This window comes from Falco punctatus, assembly GCF_963210335.1.
Source record: "Falco punctatus genome assembly, chromosome: 3".
In the NCBI taxonomy this organism is placed as follows: domain Eukaryota; kingdom Metazoa; phylum Chordata; class Aves; order Falconiformes; family Falconidae; genus Falco; species Falco punctatus.
The window spans coordinates 113,336,921-113,355,342 of NC_137582.1; the positions used below are offsets into that span (position 1 = coordinate 113,336,921).

At 45.7% G+C, this 18,422-nt stretch overlaps 1 protein-coding gene across 1 annotated transcript; it reads left to right on the forward strand.

Moving 5' to 3' along the window:
• The first annotated feature begins 235 nt into the window (after nucleotides 1-235).
• On the forward strand, nucleotides 236-16,038 carry ENO1 (enolase 1). Its single transcript, XM_080377942.1, has 12 exons — nucleotides 236-362; nucleotides 6,045-6,138; nucleotides 7,468-7,563; nucleotides 10,136-10,194; nucleotides 11,062-11,131; nucleotides 11,327-11,460; nucleotides 11,628-11,850; nucleotides 13,441-13,638; nucleotides 13,885-14,086; nucleotides 14,435-14,543; nucleotides 14,978-15,036; nucleotides 15,559-16,038. Exons 2-12 carry the CDS (start codon nucleotides 6,054-6,056, stop codon nucleotides 15,626-15,628), a joined length of 1,305 nt encoding a protein of 434 aa, XP_080234068.1. The 5' UTR covers nucleotides 236-362; nucleotides 6,045-6,053; the 3' UTR covers nucleotides 15,629-16,038.
• Nucleotides 16,039-18,422: the final 2,384 nt, after the last annotated feature.

The window sequence follows — 18,422 nt, forward strand, 5'->3', positions numbered from 1 at the left end:
GCTGCCCCCGCCCGGCCCCGGGCACGCGTGGGCTGGCGGTGGGGGGCGGCCGGCTCCGCCCCGTCCGCGCTGGGATTTTCCACGGGGCGAACGCCAGAGCCGACCGGGCCACCGCGGCACGTAGCGCACGCACACGAGCCCGCCTCTGGCGCGAGGAGGCGATAGCCAATGGGAGAGCGGCGGGGTGCCGGTCCGGCCAATGGGTAACCGGAGAGGGGCTGAGCAGACCAATGGGAGCTGGAGGAGGGCGGGTCCTCTGCGCGGGGTGGGCTATAGCTGGGCGCCAGCGCCGCTGGTTCTTCCCAGTCAGAGGTGAGACGGCGAGTGGGGTTGCTGTGTGGAGCGGGGCTGCTGGGCCGAAGGTGAGTGGGGCGGCGGCGGGATGGCCGCAGCGGCCCGGCTTCTCAGCGGGGTGAGAGGCCCCTATGGGGACCGCGGTCTTGCCTCTTCCCTCACCCGGCCTCTGCGGGCAGCGGCCCCGGAGCCCCTGCCGCCCCCGTGAGATGGGGTCGGCACTAGGCAGCCTCCGAGAGGGTGCAGGCCGCTGCGGGTGTGCTGCTCACCCCCACCCCTCCCCGCCAGCCGCATGGCGGGGGCCGAGGGAGGCCTGCGCCGGCCTTGGCCTGGTCAGCTTGGGGGGGCGGGGTGGGGGCCACGCGCTTGCGTTGTAAAATCTTCTGCGGAAACGTGGTGGGTCAAGGCTCCTTTCAAAGGCAGGGTTTAACCTCTCTCTCTTAATCATTAACAGTTGCTCTCGGATTGCGTGTCGTGATTTGGACCTTCCCCTGTAGTGGCAGTGGATGTCCTTCAGCTTCGCATCTCAAATATTTAACGTTTGATGTCAGCACGCAAGTCTGTGTGCATTAGGCCTCCTAGTGGGGTTCATTAAGTACTGGGTATCTCAAAAGTAGCACTGGTGGGGAGTATCACCTGGTAACTTCATGTGTATCTCTGGATGTGAAGGTGTGGGGGGGGGGGGAAAAATTGCCTCTTGACTAGCTTGCCTCGTGCATGGCTGCCGGAGAGGATCTTGGTCTTTCTCATGTTCCGTTGCTTTACTGCTGAGTCACAGGGCAGGGCCAAGACTTTCTGAGCCTGGCAGGAAGTAGTGAAGTTTGTCATCCAAACCCACAGACTGAAGCAATGCAGTTTCAGGCTTCCATCTTATTAAATGAGAGGGAAAGTAATTCAACATATCTCAGCCTTACTCCCTGCCAGGCATTACTTAAAACATGTCATATCATGTTGCAGAGTGTAGAGGTGAATTAATACTATGTGGAATGCAGGGGAGTAGGATTGTAAGGTGCCCTTTTTAGTCCACATTTGACCAGTAGAATTTATATATTTGGATCTAATAAAGTGAGCAATAAGCTTTTTTTCAGAGTGGTGGTGGTGTGAGAGGTGCAGTCTTGCAGGATCCTTAAGTGCTATGTAAAGACTTCCACTGATAACTGTAGGGCAGTTTTGTAATAAGACACTAACTAGGATAGTTCTTTCTATGGCTGAACTTAAGTGTTACTTTTTTAATCTCCATTCAGATGCTTGTAGTTGATCAGTCTTAACCCTGTCTTGACTTATGAGACGTGGGGCTGCAAAACAGCTCACAAGTACAGCTTTTGGTGATAAAGTCAGCTGTAAACAAAACCTCTGGAAATTATTTTGAGTTGGTGTAGTCTACGTTCCTGTACTGCATTCCCTGTGCAGAGCAGAGGATCAGGCAGAGAATAAGGGTGATTTCTTGGACTGAAGTTAATAGCCAGTACTTGGAACTGGCAGTGGTGCAGTGGGTTGTAACTTAGCCTTGAAGTAGGTGATAACCTGTGTGCTCTTGGGAAAGCCAGGGAAGCTAGCATGTGTGGTTTTTCCCCTGATGGGAGACACTGACCTTGCCAGCAGATTACGGTACAAAAAAAGGTTTAAGGCAGTGCATGCATTAAATAACATTCTGGTATTTGCCTGTTTGGCTAGCCACATCACTGAGTACAAAGGTCAGGTCTGGACAGTGCTACTGATGAGCTGTCTTGCATTGTTAGCATTTCCACAGTTAGACTTGTGTGTGGGCTGACCCTCACTTTCTAGATAAGTTGACTGACTTGATTAAGGCAGAATACATAATGCTCAGCTTGTGATGAACTAAACAGAATCAGATTATTTTTTTTTTACCCATGAATAGCTCAGTGGGAGAACTGTTTCATGAACACAGAAGTGAGGGGGTTTGCAGAATGAGGCAAAAAAAAGTGTGAGGAATTTCTGGAATGGTGCAGTGCTGTGAAATGCCTCCCCCTAAAGAAAAAGGGGGGACCACAGGGGAGGTTATTTGTCGAGGATGCTTGAGTAATGTCAGACCTGGCAGACCTACCCAATGGAAGCTCCTGCAGTGCATTCCTGAAGTGCCTCCTTCTGTGTGAAGGTGAACAAATGGTTCTTGCATTGCACTAAGACTTCTTGTGAGATGACTGCTTTCAAAGGGTAAGGTACCTAAAGTTTTGGTGCAAAACCATGGTTCTGAAAATGAAGGTAAGGCATAGGAGGTGCCAGCCTGATAAACTCTGAAAGCCTTTTCAGAGAAATGGGGATTCTTATTAGCCAGCGCTCAGTGTACATGCAGAGAGATAAGTGTTAGCATGGGTGGGATTGATAACTGGAGAGTTGCAGGGATTTATTTCTAGCTTGTGTATTTACTGATTGAAGTTATGTAGTGGCAGCATGAGAAGCCCACTTGCACTAAGTTGTGCTTCTTAGGTGAGAGGTATCATTTGTCAGTGTGTGGGTCTTACTGTAAAGCAGGCGCTACTTAAGATCTCTGAGCCTGCCTTATACAATGTGCTGCTTAGGAGCAGGACAACTGGAAAGGATGCTTTAACTACAAGGGGACAAGCCAAATGGCTACCCATGTTTTTTAACATGGGGAGGGAAGAAATGAGTGTCTGAAGTTAACGCGCCTGTACAAGTGGCAGTGTTTCTAAGGTCCTGTTTTCATAACATCACAGCAGCTGCAGAGAGGTTCACAACCATTTCTGTAAACAGGGTTACCACCCACACTGGCTTGCCAAAAAACCAGCTTCCGGATGGTTCTACTTCTGAGGCTGAGCTTTCTTTGCAGAGGAGCCGAGTTAGGTGCCAGTTGATGGCTTACAGGCATTTGTATGACTTGATTTTTTTTAAAATGTAGCTGAGCTTACATAAGACATTCCTTACTGCAGTTTGCTTAAGGAAAAGCGTATAGATATGTGAGAAGGTGAAGAAAAAGGAAGTATTCAAGACTGGTGATTTTTCTTCCTTTTAAGAGGAAAAGCTATTCCTGTAAATGCTCAGGACTGGGTGTAACTATTAATGTAAGCTCTTAATTAGAGCTGTGATAGTTTCTATTTCAAGAGTTACATGAGGCTCTGAACAGCTGCTGTGCATACTAAGAAGTACTGCACTTTAGTCTTCTATCGAAAAGAATGATAACTGGTAGCAGACGTTTCCTGTATTAGGAATGCTTGGCTGCTCTTACGTGGTGAGCTGGCATTCCCTTAGATCTCCATAGAAACAAGGCTTCTGGTTTAGGACTGTTTTTCCTACCTAGACTGAGATTTCTGTCCTCTCAGCATACAGCTCTAACTCTCACCAAGTATATAAGGTTTTCCTAGTTGAAACAGTGTGATGTTTTTGAACTGTTCTCATGCTTGCATGTGTTACTACATGACACAAATGTCAAGTTGATGCTAGCAGCAGCAGTTGCTGCATTCTGGAAGGAGTGCAAGGCTTGTGAGGTCCCTGGGGAGGGTGTCTGAGGGGGTTTCTGCATCCCTGGCACCCTTGTGCTATGTGGGAGAGGGACCAGGCAGCAGGTCTTGGGAGGGGTGAGTGAGAGTTGGGTGGTGCCAGCTGTGCCTGTGGCCAGTTCAAGCTGCTGGAAGCCATTCACAGCTGGCCTCCAGGGAGCACATGGAAGCAGGGAGCTGTGGCTGTTGGGAGCAGCATCAGCAGGCTTTGGGGCTGTTCTGGTAGAAAGAAGTTCAAGCTGCTGGAAGCCATTCACAGCTGGCCTCCAGGGAGCACATGGAAGCAGGGAGCTGTGGCTGTTGGGAGCAGCATCAGCAGGCTTTGGGGCTGTTCTGGTAGAAAGAGTGTGCCAGTGATCTGGCTGCTGCCTGTTCTGCTCATCTGCAGGCTTAGGCTGCAGCCTGATAGTCACTCCAACTCAACTGGTGACTGTGCAAGCATACCCAGAAGCTTGAGGTCTCCAGGGAATTAGAATGATGATATCTTTCAAAAGAATTACCGCTTTATTAGTGGACTTTTTCTTTTTATAAGAACTGTGAGGAGGCTGTGACCTGCTGGTGTCCACCTGCTGCAGCTGTAAGGCTGTAGCTGAAACCTGAACAGAAGCACTACAGCTTACCTGTGTTGATGTCTCCACGCAAACTTTCCTCTCAAGGACTGGAATAGTTGTCCAGACCTTAACAAGGAGCTTCTGAAAGTCCCCCAGCTCATGAAGGCCGCAGTAGATGCCTTAGCTGCAAGTGCAACCATGGGAAAAATTTCTTGAACAAGTAGGCTATGTTACAAGAGGAGCTCAACAGGCAGTGCAGTATCCAGGGATGGGAACGGAAGAAAGATACATGGTACTGTGTACTGTCACAGGCTGGGCCCTGCCTTAATTATGTGCAAAGGGAAGGTAAGCCTGAATTCAACCTTGAGCTAATTGGTGCAGGTGGTTCATGAGATGGAGACTGGACCCCTTGTCTCCACTTGAGGAAGATTCTTCTGCCCCAATCCTCTGAAATGCTCCTGCATAAGAGACATGATACTCTGGGGCTGAAGAATGAGGAGCATGTGAGTAACAGACAGGATACAGGAAAAGCAAACCATGCAAAGGTGATCCAACCACCCACCTGCTTTAGAACCAGAGCCACCAGAAAAGCAGGTGAGGTCTTAGTAATAAGAGATTTCTTACTGAGAGGTGCTGAAGCACCCATTTTCCATTTAGACAGTTTCTCTAGAGACATTTGCTGCCTATCAGGAGCTTGTATTTGTGACATTGCTGAGAGGCTGCTGAGGTGTAGCATGTACCTACAGGTACATCTATTATCATCTGCTCCTACTATTCTGTGTAGGGTCTCATGGTACTGCAACAAGTTAACCTAGAAACATCAAAAGAAACTGCCCCTTGGGGCAATGTTACAAGGATTAGGAGGAGCACAGGTGTTTTGTCCTCCCAGTCAGGGGAAAGGGCTCAGGAGAGTGCCTGGCTGCCTAGCTTGTGGCCATACTCAGGATTTTGGCTTTGATCATGGATCAACCTTTGAGAAGCTGGATCTTTTAGGAGCTGATAGGATTCACCTGACCAAGCTGGGCAAGATCATTTTTGCCAACAAGCTGGTCAGGCTTATGAGGAGAGCTTTAAACTAGACTTGGTGGGGGAAGGAGATGGAGTTCTGAGTAACAAAGAGCTGGGGCTGCCGATATATTACGAACCAATAGGGAAACAGTTGTCAGATGCCTCAAAGGATTTCAGGGTGGTTCTAGAAAGTTGTCAGGGTTGGTAGCCCAACTGAAGTGTCTGTATACCAATGCACACAGCATGGGTAATAAACAGGAGGAGGTGGAAACCCCTGTGCACTGAAACTTGGTGGGATGAATCATGTTACTAGAGTGCTGCAGTTGATGGCTGTAGACTGTTCAGGAGGGACAGGCAAGGAAGGAGAGGCATGGGGGTTGTCCTTTTTTAAAAAAAAATTATAATTGATTGCACAGTTATACTTAAAAGAATACTGATGAACAGGTTAAAGTGGGAAGTTTTAAACTGAAAGAAGGTAGAACTGGTCTGGATATGAAGAAGAATTTTTTTTGTGATGAGACACTGGAAGAGGTTAACCAGAGAAGTTGTGGATGCATCTGTCATTGGAAGTGTTTAGAGTCAGGTTGGACGGTGCTTTGAGCAACCTGATTTAGTGAAAAGTGTCCCTGCCCATGGCAGGACATTGAACTACTTTTGAAGGTCCCTTCCAACTCAAACCATTCTGTGATTAATGCTAAACATTTATTTTTTTTAGGTGTTAAAAATGTCCATTCTTAAGATCCATGCCCGTGAAATATTTGACTCTCGTGGGAATCCCACTGTTGAGGTAGACCTCTTTACCAACAAAGGTGAGTCCTTAGCTGTAGATACTTTATTCCTTTCTTGTATCTGATAGAACTGAAGAGGCAGTCAAAAGTATGTGGACTGTCCTGTTCTGGCAGTGGAATTGTGCGTACTTTTTCCTCCATACAAAAAACTTGTTGCTGAGCTTGCTATGGGACTTGCAGAAGAAACCTCTACATTATTCTGCTGGGATGAATTTTCTGAGCTCGAGATACTGGTCTGGACAGTAAAGGATTTTTTGAAGTGTGTCACTTCTTACAGTCTGCATTGTGCAAGTATTAATCGAAACCTGCTGCCTTTCCCTTGCCCTGAGCACAAATGGGATAGCACTTGACAAACTTGGAGTCAACAGGGCCTGCCTTCCTGTCCTTAAGCAGCTGCTAATGGTCTTAGTTTTCAGTGTTCTCCAAACTCTGTGACTGCACTTGAAGATTAATTCCTGGTCTGTCTAGCAGTCACCTCCTGTAATGAAACAGTGTTCTGCTGCAGGGTTGAATCTTGGGTAATGGTTTCTTCTCAGCTTAAGTACTCAGGCATGACTAAACTTGTATAATTGGGTTTTCACATATAGCATCTTATTTTTTTAATTATTGTAGGACTTGGACTTTCCCCTTGGTTTGTTAGTTGTTCATCCCACATCTGATGGGATCTGACAAAGGCATTGTGCAAACACATACCAGTGTGGTTTGATGGAATGGGCAAACACAATAGCTGTAATGCACTAACTAAATAACTGATCTTTCTGCTTCAAAAGATTAATGCAGTCACTTAATGAGATTGCCCCTACTAAATAATTTGCTGTAGTGGGACAAGGGAAAGACTGGAGACTGAAGCTGGCGTCTTGAACCACAGGCAGAGCAGGCTCCAGTGTACCAATTTGCCCAAAGTTCAGCATCTGTGGCTGGAAGAATGGGCTGTCTGGGTGGCTGTGCTGACAAGGGAGACCTTGGAACCCATATTAACAAAATAGCATTCTAATTGTCCCTTTTATGCTGTATCTTGGAGAAACTTAAGAGCTTGCCTGCCAGACTGAGCTCAAATAGTAGACTCAGTGAATAAAGCTGCCTTTTTGGAAGGGGAACGGATGACTGTCCCAACTTAAACACTTGAAATGCACAGTGGTGGAGAATGAGTGAGTCAGCTTGCTCTTGATCAGTATGAAGGAGGCACTGATGAATTGGTGTTACTGCTAAGGAGCAGACAGGTATAAGTGAGCAGAGATTGTCTCCCATCTCCAGGGATGGAAGTGTGCAGTAGGTTGGGATGGCGTATGGGTGGAGACTGTTTTTTGTGTTTGAATGTGCCAAGACAATTGTTTTTTCTGTTGTAAACAGGTTTGTTCAGAGCCGCTGTTCCCAGCGGTGCCTCAACTGGAATCTATGAAGCTCTGGAGCTTCGTGACAATGACAAGACACGCTACATGGGGAAAGGTAAATGTGAATTCTGGAATGCAGCTTGGCCTCTTAACAGTGGCTGTGTTGCTGCATATGTTTATGCCAGATCGTAGCAGAGGGCACATGGGTTTCTTCACTACTGTCAATGTTCTATACAAGGCATGGCAATTAGGCAAAACCAGTGGAGTAAGGTGATAGCAGTGCATACCACGTGTAGGCTGTGGGGCTGGGGCAGAGGTAAAGCACATGCTGCTGGATTTTGCCAGGGGACAATGTGGAGAGTGACTGCCTCCAGCAGGGCAGCTGTGTAGTAGTGGAAGTCGCTGTACTTCCATAGGTGGGGTAGGTGGAGTTTAGGCATGCCAGCTAGATAATGATGTCTCTAGTACAGTATGCCCAAAGGTACTTTGTTACACCACTTCTGTTGCCCTGCATCTTGGTGCGTGTCAAGAGTAAGAGTGCTTTAGCAGTGTATATTATAAGAGCATCTAAACTACCTGCTTCAAAAAGCTTGGTGATACTGCAGCTAGTCACAAATTTTCTTCATAGACCAAATTTTCAAAGAACTGTTATCACTATAGACTCCTTAGATGCCAACATGTTAAATCATGAACCTAAGGTTTATGCCAGCTGCTGACCACAGCTAACCTGCAGCTTTATGCTGGTAATCATGGAAGGTATTTTTGTTTCAGACTGCATAATAGCTAAAGTCACTTCAGCTTTTTGTCTGTCATTATAGTAGCCAGGGTACTTAAGATTGTGTTAGTGGTGTAATATTTTAGCTGTCTGGGTACTGATTGTATGTTCTGAAAGGAAACTACTCACAGCCTTTGCCAGGCTGGCTTGGGAACATGTGTAGGGGAAAACGAATAGTCACATACAAGATGTCATTAACCTAATAAGCACCCTAGTAGTAATTCTTATGACTACTCTTAGAGCTTGGACAGTGGAGACTCCTTTTTAGCTTACTACTCTAAAAGTACAGGTGATTCCTTCCAAATATATGCAGTCAGTTGAACTTTTGGCTAGGAGAGAGAATTACTTGTCTTCAAACTTTCCTTTCACCTGACTGGCAGAAATCTGAGCTATTCTGTGCCTATTAAGAGTGGTTAGAGTGGGTAATTGCGGAATTGAACTTGGAGACCCTTGTCTGAGAAGATTCATGGTTCTTACTACTTGAACACAGAATAAACTCCTAGATGACTATCTCGAAGAACTTAAGCTGTTTACCTAGGGCTTTTTTCTTTTCCTTGAGAAGAGTAAATGTGTACTTACCTCAGTGTACTAAATGTTTGTGTGCTTAGACCTGTTAAATCTGTTCCTACAAGCAGTTCTTCATGGCACTTTACTAGACAGTAGTCTGAGCTTTTACAACAAACTATCACAGCTGAAGGTTTTTGTAAGCTGCGAGGTAACATGAGTTACAAAAAGTAATCACCAAATGAGATGAGTTGCAGATAGCTGGTAGGCCTTTTGTAATACAAGTCTGCAGATTTAGACCATTTAAGAGGCAATTAATCAGGGTGCACTTAATTGGTGTTCACAAGTTCTGAAGCTTAGGTCTTTGGAAATCTTTAAACACTGTACAGGAATGACAGTATTTCTTAGACTACTGTTAGTATCTGCATAATGATGGTTCTGCTTATGGGGAAGAAGGAAGTTCATACTGGAACTGCTGGTTTATGCAGTAGCGTAGCCATGTAGATTAAAAGGATGGTGCTGTGTTCATGCTTTATTCTGTGTCTGAAGCCGGGAGCAAACAAACAATTTCTGTGCCTGTGTCCAGGTACAGAGAGGGTGTACTTCAGCATGTATCAAGTGTAAAATGTGGACTAAGGTGATGCTTTAGCCATGTTACAAAGATTAGCAGATAGTGAAATGCCTGAACTGCTGCAAGCTTAACTTCTGGGGAAGCCTTTTTCTTTCTGCATATTCATCCATTCTATGCATGGATAGGAGTAGCCTATCCTAAAAGCTTTTCTAAATACTTTCATTCAGCCACATGAAGTTTGGATCCACAGTGGTGGTTGCAATAGTATGGAAACTTGGGTGGAAAGACCAAATACAGCCTTGCTGGCTGATTTAGTTTTCTCTACCCTTTGAACCCTTTTTGTTTCTAGTCTGATGCTCAGTATCAGACACTTGCTGACTTGTAGGCCTGTTTACCTGTTTGTGTCCTTTTCTTTTTCTTGCATGACTGGCTTTTGTTCTTGTCTGTGAGTCTTCATCTCTTCCTTGATTCTCTTGTCCATTTCGCTTCTGTCAGGTGTATCCAGAGCTGTTAAATATGTTAATGAGTTCCTGGCGACAGCATTGTGTACACAGGTAATGTATGTACTTTGAGTGCAACCTTGTCACTTGGATTAATTTCTCCAGTGCATGGTCTTGCAAAGTAACATTGCAGCAGGCATTTCTTACTTCATGCAACTTCCCTTCAATTGAGGTGACCTCCATAATAAGTGTTTAGATTTGGCTGTAAGCTCAGGCTGGATTGGGGTTTGAATAGCATGTGATGGTATTCTTGAGATCTTATTGTTACTGGGATCACCTACTAATGCCTGCATAACCAGTGTGGTTGACTGGTGTCTGATTTGCTTGTTCCTTCCAGGTGTCTCAAAAGCTGTTGAGCACGTCAATAAAACAATTGCACCTGCACTGATTAGCAAGGTAGGAGCAATCTGTCTTCTGCTAACATCAGCTAATGCCAGTCCAGTACGTCCTAACTGATGGGTTTTCTTGAAACAGTTATGGGAACTGTATTATGTGGCGGAGGCAGGGTTAGCCTGCGTATCAGAATGCATGTGAACAAACTGACATACAGGAATTGCTTGACTTAATGACTGCATATCTAAAACTTAAACAAAACTACCTCTGGCAGCTTAGTGTTGTAGTGTGTAGAAATATATCTGGGAATTTCAGTGATGTGCTGTTAAGATACAAACTGCTTTATGCTTAAGGGGATGAGTGAGTGATGGGAAGGGACTGGGTTTTATCCAAGCTGGCTGGATAAACTCTGGAAGGGAATCTGAGGGGGTCTTGGTAAAGTCTGCTTGAGTGAGAACCCTGTGTGCTAGAAAGGATGGTGCAAAACTAAGTGGTATTGCATAGTCATTGCACGTTCTTAGTGACAATCCCAGACACTATGTACTGAGTTACAAATGGGTGTATGTTGTGAGCAAACTGCTTGTCTTTGAGCTTGCACTGGAGGGGGACAGGGGGCATAAACTGGGGCCTTCTCCTATGCCATGCCAGGCAGATAGCAGTGTAAGAGTCGGGAATTCAAGGGACAAGATAGCCTTACAGCTCTGAATGTGAAGAACAAAAGTTTTTGACAACTTACCTGTCAGCACCAGTCTGCTGGAAGTGACCAGAAGATGCTGCTGTGTGGTAATGACAAGCACTTGTCTCCTCAACTGCTGGTAGTTGCCCTTAAGCAAGTCTTGGTGACTGCCATGGAAATAAAAATGCAGTGGGTAGGTGAGAGTTTGTAGAACCATGTTTGTCAAGCAGTGCTTTGCTTGTTTCTCTCTGCAGAATGTCAATGTTGTCGAGCAAGAGAAGATTGACAAACTGATGCTGGAAATGGATGGATCGGAGAATAAGTGTAAGTGGGCTTTGAGTTGCAGTGAGGCGGGAAAAGATGAAGTCTGGTTTATAGAATGGTGGCTTACATGATCAGAAACAATGGGCAGTGCGCGGCATCTGCTGTGCACTTCCATAACCAAGACCATGGTGCTGGTATTGCTGAGTCTCTTTATGAAGATGTAACATTTCTGTAAACAATTTCTTCCTCTTACAGCTAAATTTGGTGCCAATGCCATCCTGGGTGTATCTCTGGCTGTATGCAAAGCTGGTGCTGCTGAGAAGGGTGTCCCCTTGTACCGTCACATTGCTGACCTTGCTGGAAATGCAGAAGTCATTCTTCCAGTTCCTGTAAGTCCCTTGATAGAGCTAGCTAAAGACTTGATCTAACCAGGTGCTTCATGATGTATTGTGGTCTTGGATCAAGTTTTCTAGAGAATGAAGAGTCTTAACATAAATGCTGTTATCTGTTTACCCTGAAACATTCTAACTTGCCTTTTCTTTTTGGCTACTCCAAGGCTTTTAATGTGATCAATGGTGGCTCCCATGCTGGCAATAAGTTGGCTATGCAGGAGTTCATGATCCTCCCGGTCGGTGCTGACAGTTTCAAGGAGGCAATGCGCATTGGTGCAGAGGTCTATCACAACCTAAAAAATGTAATCAAGGAGAAGTATGGCAAGGATGCAACTAATGTGGGTGATGAGGGTGGCTTTGCCCCCAACATCCTGGAAAATAAAGAAGGTAAGAAGAAGCTAATTGTGGGCGGAGATGTAACTGATAGGCAGAGTATAAAGACCATACCTGTCCATGACGAATGGAAAGCAGGATCAGTAGGTCGTAGGACTTACTGCTGTTTCTTTGCTCTGCTTCTTAATCCTGACAAACCTTCCAGGATGCTATACTGGTGTGGTCCAGTATAGTAACACAGAGCTCTTCCCTTGGACATGTGTTTATGCAGCTTGACAGGATAGCTTTGACTTCACTGCCTCATAACTGTTTCATTCCTGTAGCAGCTTAAGGGAATCTTACTCTCTTCCAGTTAAAGAAGTGGTGTGGGAATGTCCGCGTGCATTGCATGTTTCCCTAGAAGTCAGTAGTCAAAAGTTCAGTGGAGTTCTTTTTCTGCTGACAAAGCAGGAAACCAGTTTGAACTATGCCTGGTAATGTGTGAGAGTGCGTGAAGGCTTGCCTGGGAAGTTGAGGCATAGGCTGCTTCTGCAGCCAAACAGTTCTGTTCAGAAACCTGTGGGGGAGGGAGGCAGTTGTTTTGTGGAAAGTAACGTAACTGGTTCCTACAGAAGTGCACTGGAAGAGCTATTTTTCAATCCCTTCTGCAGAAAGGGAGCTGCTAATAAGGCAGTAGAATACTAGAACTATTAAGTTGTTTGTTGCTTAAAGGTGTTGGTTATGTTACTGTTGAAGGTGGCCTCTGAACTGCATTGACTTTTCTGCTGTTGAAGATAGTCAGCACCAGAAATCAGGGTGGTTCTGAATCCCACAGTCACAGGCATGTCCCTGTCAGACATCAATGAAGATGACCTTGAATGACTTGCAGTCTAAGGAATCTGTGTTGCTGGCAGCATCTGCTTTGCAGTTAGTACTAACTGACATCTTAAAACTAAACCAACCAAAAAAACCCCAAAACCACAAACCCAAACCAAAGCACTTGATCTGAGCTTCCTACTGTAAATGGCCTGGCTTCTCCAGCTGCTTGGCTCTGAGTCAGGGTTGATTAGGAGAGTCTTAGTGGTCATGACCATGCTCAGTTTCCTTGCTTGGACTCGGCCAAACAGGGTAGCATGGTGGGTAGTGTCTAGAGGCTCCTACTGAGTATTTCTGTTCCTCTTCTACATATCAATGTGGTAGTGGGGAACAGGCGGATGCAAAGAGAGGGTGCCCTGTGCAGTGGCAAGCTGTGCATCACACTGCCTCTCAGGGTTTGGATGCTTACCACTTATGGTCAGCACCTGATCTGGAGCCAGAAAGGATTAAAGGGCAGTCACTACTTCCTGCCCACTTGTATAATGCTGAAAGAGGATGCAGTGTCATCTAGTTTTAAGCTTTCTGGGCTGACATGTCCTGCCTGAAGAGATAATGAATACCATAATGGTGTCTCAAGGGTATTACAAGCTAAAAGCAGTATTAAAGTAATACCTTGTTCCAGTCAGTTCAGAAGCCGGAGAGTTACAGAACTTGTTCTATGTGGCCTTTGCGCTCTCCTTGGGGGCTAATGGAGATTCTTTGCTGAGTGAATGTACTGCTGTTGGTAAATGAATAGCTTTTGAGTTAAGATATTTGGTGGTAACTTAGAAATACCTTACTGTGTTTCAGCTCTGGAGTTGCTGAAGACTGCCATCAGTAAGGCTGGCTACTCTGAAAAGGTTGTCATTGGCATGGATGTGGCTGCCTCAGAGTTCTACCGTGATGGAAAGTATGATCTGGACTTCAAATCCCCTGATGATCCCAGCAGATACATTTCTCCTGATCAGCTGGCTGATCTGTACAAGGGCTTTGTCAAGAACTACCCCTGTAAGTTCCTCATTATCAAGAAGCACAGTAGTAGTGGCAAATACGGTTGATTGCTGAAGGAAAGAGTTAGAATGCAGCCTCCCTTTGTAAGAGGGATCAAAAGCAGAACAAACAGTTAGCCTCTTGGGGGTCTTGGGAATTTTCTCTGAGGTGGGTAGTACTTGGCTGCGGCACTTCGGAGCAAGTGCTTTCAAACAAGACCTTATAGGGTGGCATTGTCTTAAAGCTCCTTGTATCCCTTTACAGTGGTGTCCATTGAAGACCCATTTGACCAGGATGACTGGGCTGCCTGGAAGAAGTTCACTGGCAGTGTTGGCATCCAGGTGGTTGGTGATGATCTGACTGTGACCAATCCAAAGCGTATTGCTAAGGCTGTGGAGGAGAAATCCTGCAACTGCCTCCTGCTTAAGGTCAACCAGATTGGCTCTGTGACAGAATCCCTGCAAGCGTAAGTTTTACTCTCTTGGCCGTGACAGGGAATGGGGATTGTGGACTTGAGGGTGATGAACATACAGACCAGATCTAGTGGAACAGAAATCTGTTGATTGTAATTATTTTGTGAGGGGAGAGTAACTGTGAGGATACTGGCAAGTGGTATCCTTTGTGGTCTTGAAGTCGTATAGGCACATCAAACAACTTCACTGGGTGTATGCATGTGTAAATTGTCACATGATCCTAACCTAACATATACCAAAGGTCAGTTCTGTTTTGCCAAAGTAAGGAATGCCTGTCACAAGAGCAAAGGCTGCAAAGCAAATAGGCACGTTGTGAGGCTTCATCTGCTTATCTCTTCTAGCTGCAAGCTTGCCCAGTCCAACGGCTGGGGTGTGATGGTGAGTCATCGCTCTGGAGAAACAGAAGATACCTTCATTGCTGATCTGGTAGTTGGTCTCTGCACTGGTCAGGTTGGTATCTGTAGCTGCTGTAGTTTGCCTTTTTCGTTGATGAGATAGTACGATGGTGAAGCCATGCTGCACAGCAGATGGGGTCTGTCCTGACTTAAGGGGGTGCACATTTGCTGTTTGCATATATAGGAAGCTGATGTGTGTAATGAGGGAATGTGTGATCTTACGTGAGTTCACCTTGAATTCCCAATTTAAAAAAACTATAGTTGACTCCAAGGGGTGTGTTGGGATTTCCTGATACTGAAGATGTTCACTCTTGAACAATCTTTATTGCTCCCAAGCCCTGTTCCGTTGGAGCATACAGATATTTACAGCCTGATGCTGAAATTAAGTTTGTGACTGTGCTTGTTAGTGTAAACAGAATAGCTTTGTGTTGGTATCTGCGGCCTTATTTCTGCCACAGTTCTTCCCTAACTTTCTGGTTTCCCTTTCAGATCAAAACTGGTGCCCCATGCCGATCTGAGCGTCTAGCCAAGTACAACCAGCTGCTGAGGTGAGACTCTCAGGGGGGAGTGGGAAAGGGTTGAGGGTTAAGCCTGACATAGAACAGATGCTCCATTAATGCATTTGGAGGACAGTTTGGTGTTCTGGATCTGAGGAACACTGCTGCTTGAGGGCATAAACTGACACTGGCAAAGGTGCTTTTGGGCTGGTGCTGTGCTTGCCTGGTTGGCTGTAGGCCATGATGAGTTGGATGGGTGATGTCCATAATGGACACACTAAAGCAGAACATCATACAAAGCATCCTGTGATACTAGATAGGAGATATTGTTCTCCTGTCTGCATGATGCAGTTCTCTTGGGCAAGCACTTAAAATGTTTGGGCTTGTGTAAAATGGGTGATACTGACTTGTGCAGTTAAATGTGTGTAACTGAAGTTGCTTGGCGGGAACTGGCTTGTGACTCTAGTATAATTGGTACCAGGTAGGTCAGATGATTAGTGTAAGGCCAACAGCTGTGCTAATGCAGTTCTACACTGTCTGCTGACACCTAGCACACTCTTTCCTTTTCATCAGAATTGAAGAGGAGCTTGGCAGCAAGGCCCGTTTTGCTGGAAGGAACTTCAGGAACCCTCGTGTCAACTAAGCTGTGTGCATCGGTCAACCCCTCTGCTGGTTTAAGGCACTAGTCATCTACTTAGATCACAATTACCTGTACTAGAAAGAGAAGGGCAGCTGAAAGGAGAAAGGCCAGTTTGCAGGTCCTCTTCCCCACCACGATTGCTTCATCTAGTGTTTTCACCAACTCTGATCTGTTACTTGTAACGCTCTACTGTTTTTGTATTAGGACAGTCCCTGTGGCGGCTTTCTGTGTATTAAACACTGTCTGGGATCACGACCTTGTGACTCTGGACATAAACATTTCAATTCCTTTCTCTGCCTGCCTGGTCTTCAATGTTTGGAGCTGTGTGACTTGCAGTGGTGCAGCAAGAGGTGCCTGCAAACAGAAATAGTAGTGTTTCTACATGTGATAAATAAAAGCATCAAACAACTGAACAGTGTGTCTTAACCATGCTGAAAGCGAATTTGCAACCTCCATCTTGAACTGTTGCTATGAGAAGATGTAGCTTAGCAGGGTGTGGGCTGTGGAACGGTACCATTCCTGAACCCTTGTACTCGGTTAGTGGCACTCTACTGTGATCTGTAATTGAAAGTTGATCTGATAGCTGTACTTTAATTTTTACCTTATTAGTATCTAGGTACCGTATTTTACATGGGGGAAGAGAAGAATTCAGGGCATTCCTAGCTGTGTGAGAGCAGATGGCCATAAACAAAAGGCTTACACGCAAATATTTTTATTTCCAAAAGCCCTTGTTTTGTTCAGGTGGTGCCTCTGCTGGTTTGGCTGGGTAGGGAAGGGAGGGCAGTGAGAGAGATTGCAAAGCATATGGCTCACTCCATGATCATCAGCAGTGATAGAGATGAGGAGGAAGTTTTCCTGGGGTTTGGTGAGGGATTGTTCAGTGGCTCTGTCAGCACTGTGGTTCTGTTGCTCTGCATCTTTGCTGTCAGAGCTCTTCCTCTTGAATGGGGGAGCTGGGAGCAGAGCTGTTTCTTACTAGGCAGGAAGGATCAAATGATTGCATAATTGAGGGTGGGGGTTGCTTATGGCTTTTTTTCCATGATGGCAGTTTTGTGTGGAAAAAAAATAATTTCTGATTCACTTCAATGACTATTCTACTAGTCTTCCAGTTCCAGGAAACTAAATTACCTGTGGCTGGAAATTTTTATTATCTGTGAGGCGCACAACAGTGCCGTGCTGTGGGCATTGCATGTGTTGCATTGTGGTGTTACGAAATAAAACCGACTTAAAGTTTTAAATTAGTAGGATGAAAATGGCATATTTAAAGCCAGTGGAGTTGCAAGGCACTTGTTGTTTACCTTAAACCCTGAATCTTACTATCTTCAGTTCTTGTTTGGTGAAAAAAAAACAAGACACGTTTTATTTCAAAAGCTGCAGTTAGGAAGTATGGAGCTATAAAATGCTGAGGGCTGAGGACTGTGTGTTATATCCCTAAACAAACTTCTACAATGATGCCCTGCCATCGGAGGACAGAGGAGACTGCTCTGTGAGGAGTAAAGCCAGAACAGAGATGTCTTTGAGCTGCTGGGAGATGTTAGGTCTGCCTAGTACTAGTGTGAGTAATAGCTGCAAAAGGATTTAGGGCGGAGAGGACTGTTGATGGGAAAGCTTGGCTCCTTTAGTGTATTGATTCATGTTTTATATCTAAAAAAGATTCATCTGTTGTGGGTCCTTCTGAAATACCTTGTCCTGTATGAAGAGAAGCTGCAGCAAGAATGCTCAATGACCCTCACATGGTAAAGGAGGAGTTTTTGGCATATTCACTAGAACTGAAACCATGGAGGGAGGAAAATAATAGCTCTTGTTTAGTGGGGTGTTTGCTGATGTAACAGCCACTGTGCAAAGGGCTAAAGCTCCTCTCTTAAGGGGAGGGGGCCTGTGGTCCCATAAGCCCGTTCACGTTGGAAGGAGGGAGGTACATGGGACGTGGATCACCTGGGCTGTGGGAATGCTGGGATCCAGGTCTGTTGTGCAGTGCCCAGCTGAGCATGGCCTGGCCTGCACAGGGCGTGAGGTGAAACCCGGCCCAGCTCAGCCTGGGCTTCCCCAGGCCCTGTGGCCAGGTCAGCAGAGGGGGTCTGAAAGCAAATGAGGACACAGCTGGCTCCTGGTGCTAACCTCCCTGCAGAGACAATAACCGGTGCAATGGAAACATCCCTTTGTTGGGCAGTTGGCCACTGTTTCTCCTTAAGAGATTTGTCTCCAGTCAAGCCCTTCTTAAGAAGGGCTTTGCTATAAATACCAAATTTACCAGCCCAAGCCCAGGACACGGTAAACGCCTCCTCACACATATTTGTCCTTTTGTAAGGCATTGGTCTAAGCTGGTTGCACTCCACACAGATTTGAAATTTGGTGTACTTTTCACACATAGCTGATCTCTGAATTAGACCTGTTAAATGAATAAACGAGTTAATTATACATAAATCCTATCAAGGGATTTTTCTTGTTCTGTCAAAGAGGCAAGCTTGTAATATATGCAAAATGGTTTAGAAAGCTTTTTAGCAGAACCGTGCTAGGAACCAATTTAATCTGTTCCTCACCTTGCACTTCAGAAAGTGAAGTCCAAATTCTCAACCCACCTTGCCTGGGCCTCTGGGTTTCCACCTGGTGATTTTCTTTTAATAAGCATCAAGAAGCAAAAAGAGTTGGGAAATCGGGTCACCGGTTGCCATAAATCAGCAAACCTCTAAATGGCAGTACAGCTGCAACGAAATGACTGATGTGCGCAGCACTGGGCTGCTGTACCTGTGTGCAGCTACACCAGCCTGGGGGGTGGGGGAAGCAAGGTACTGTGCTG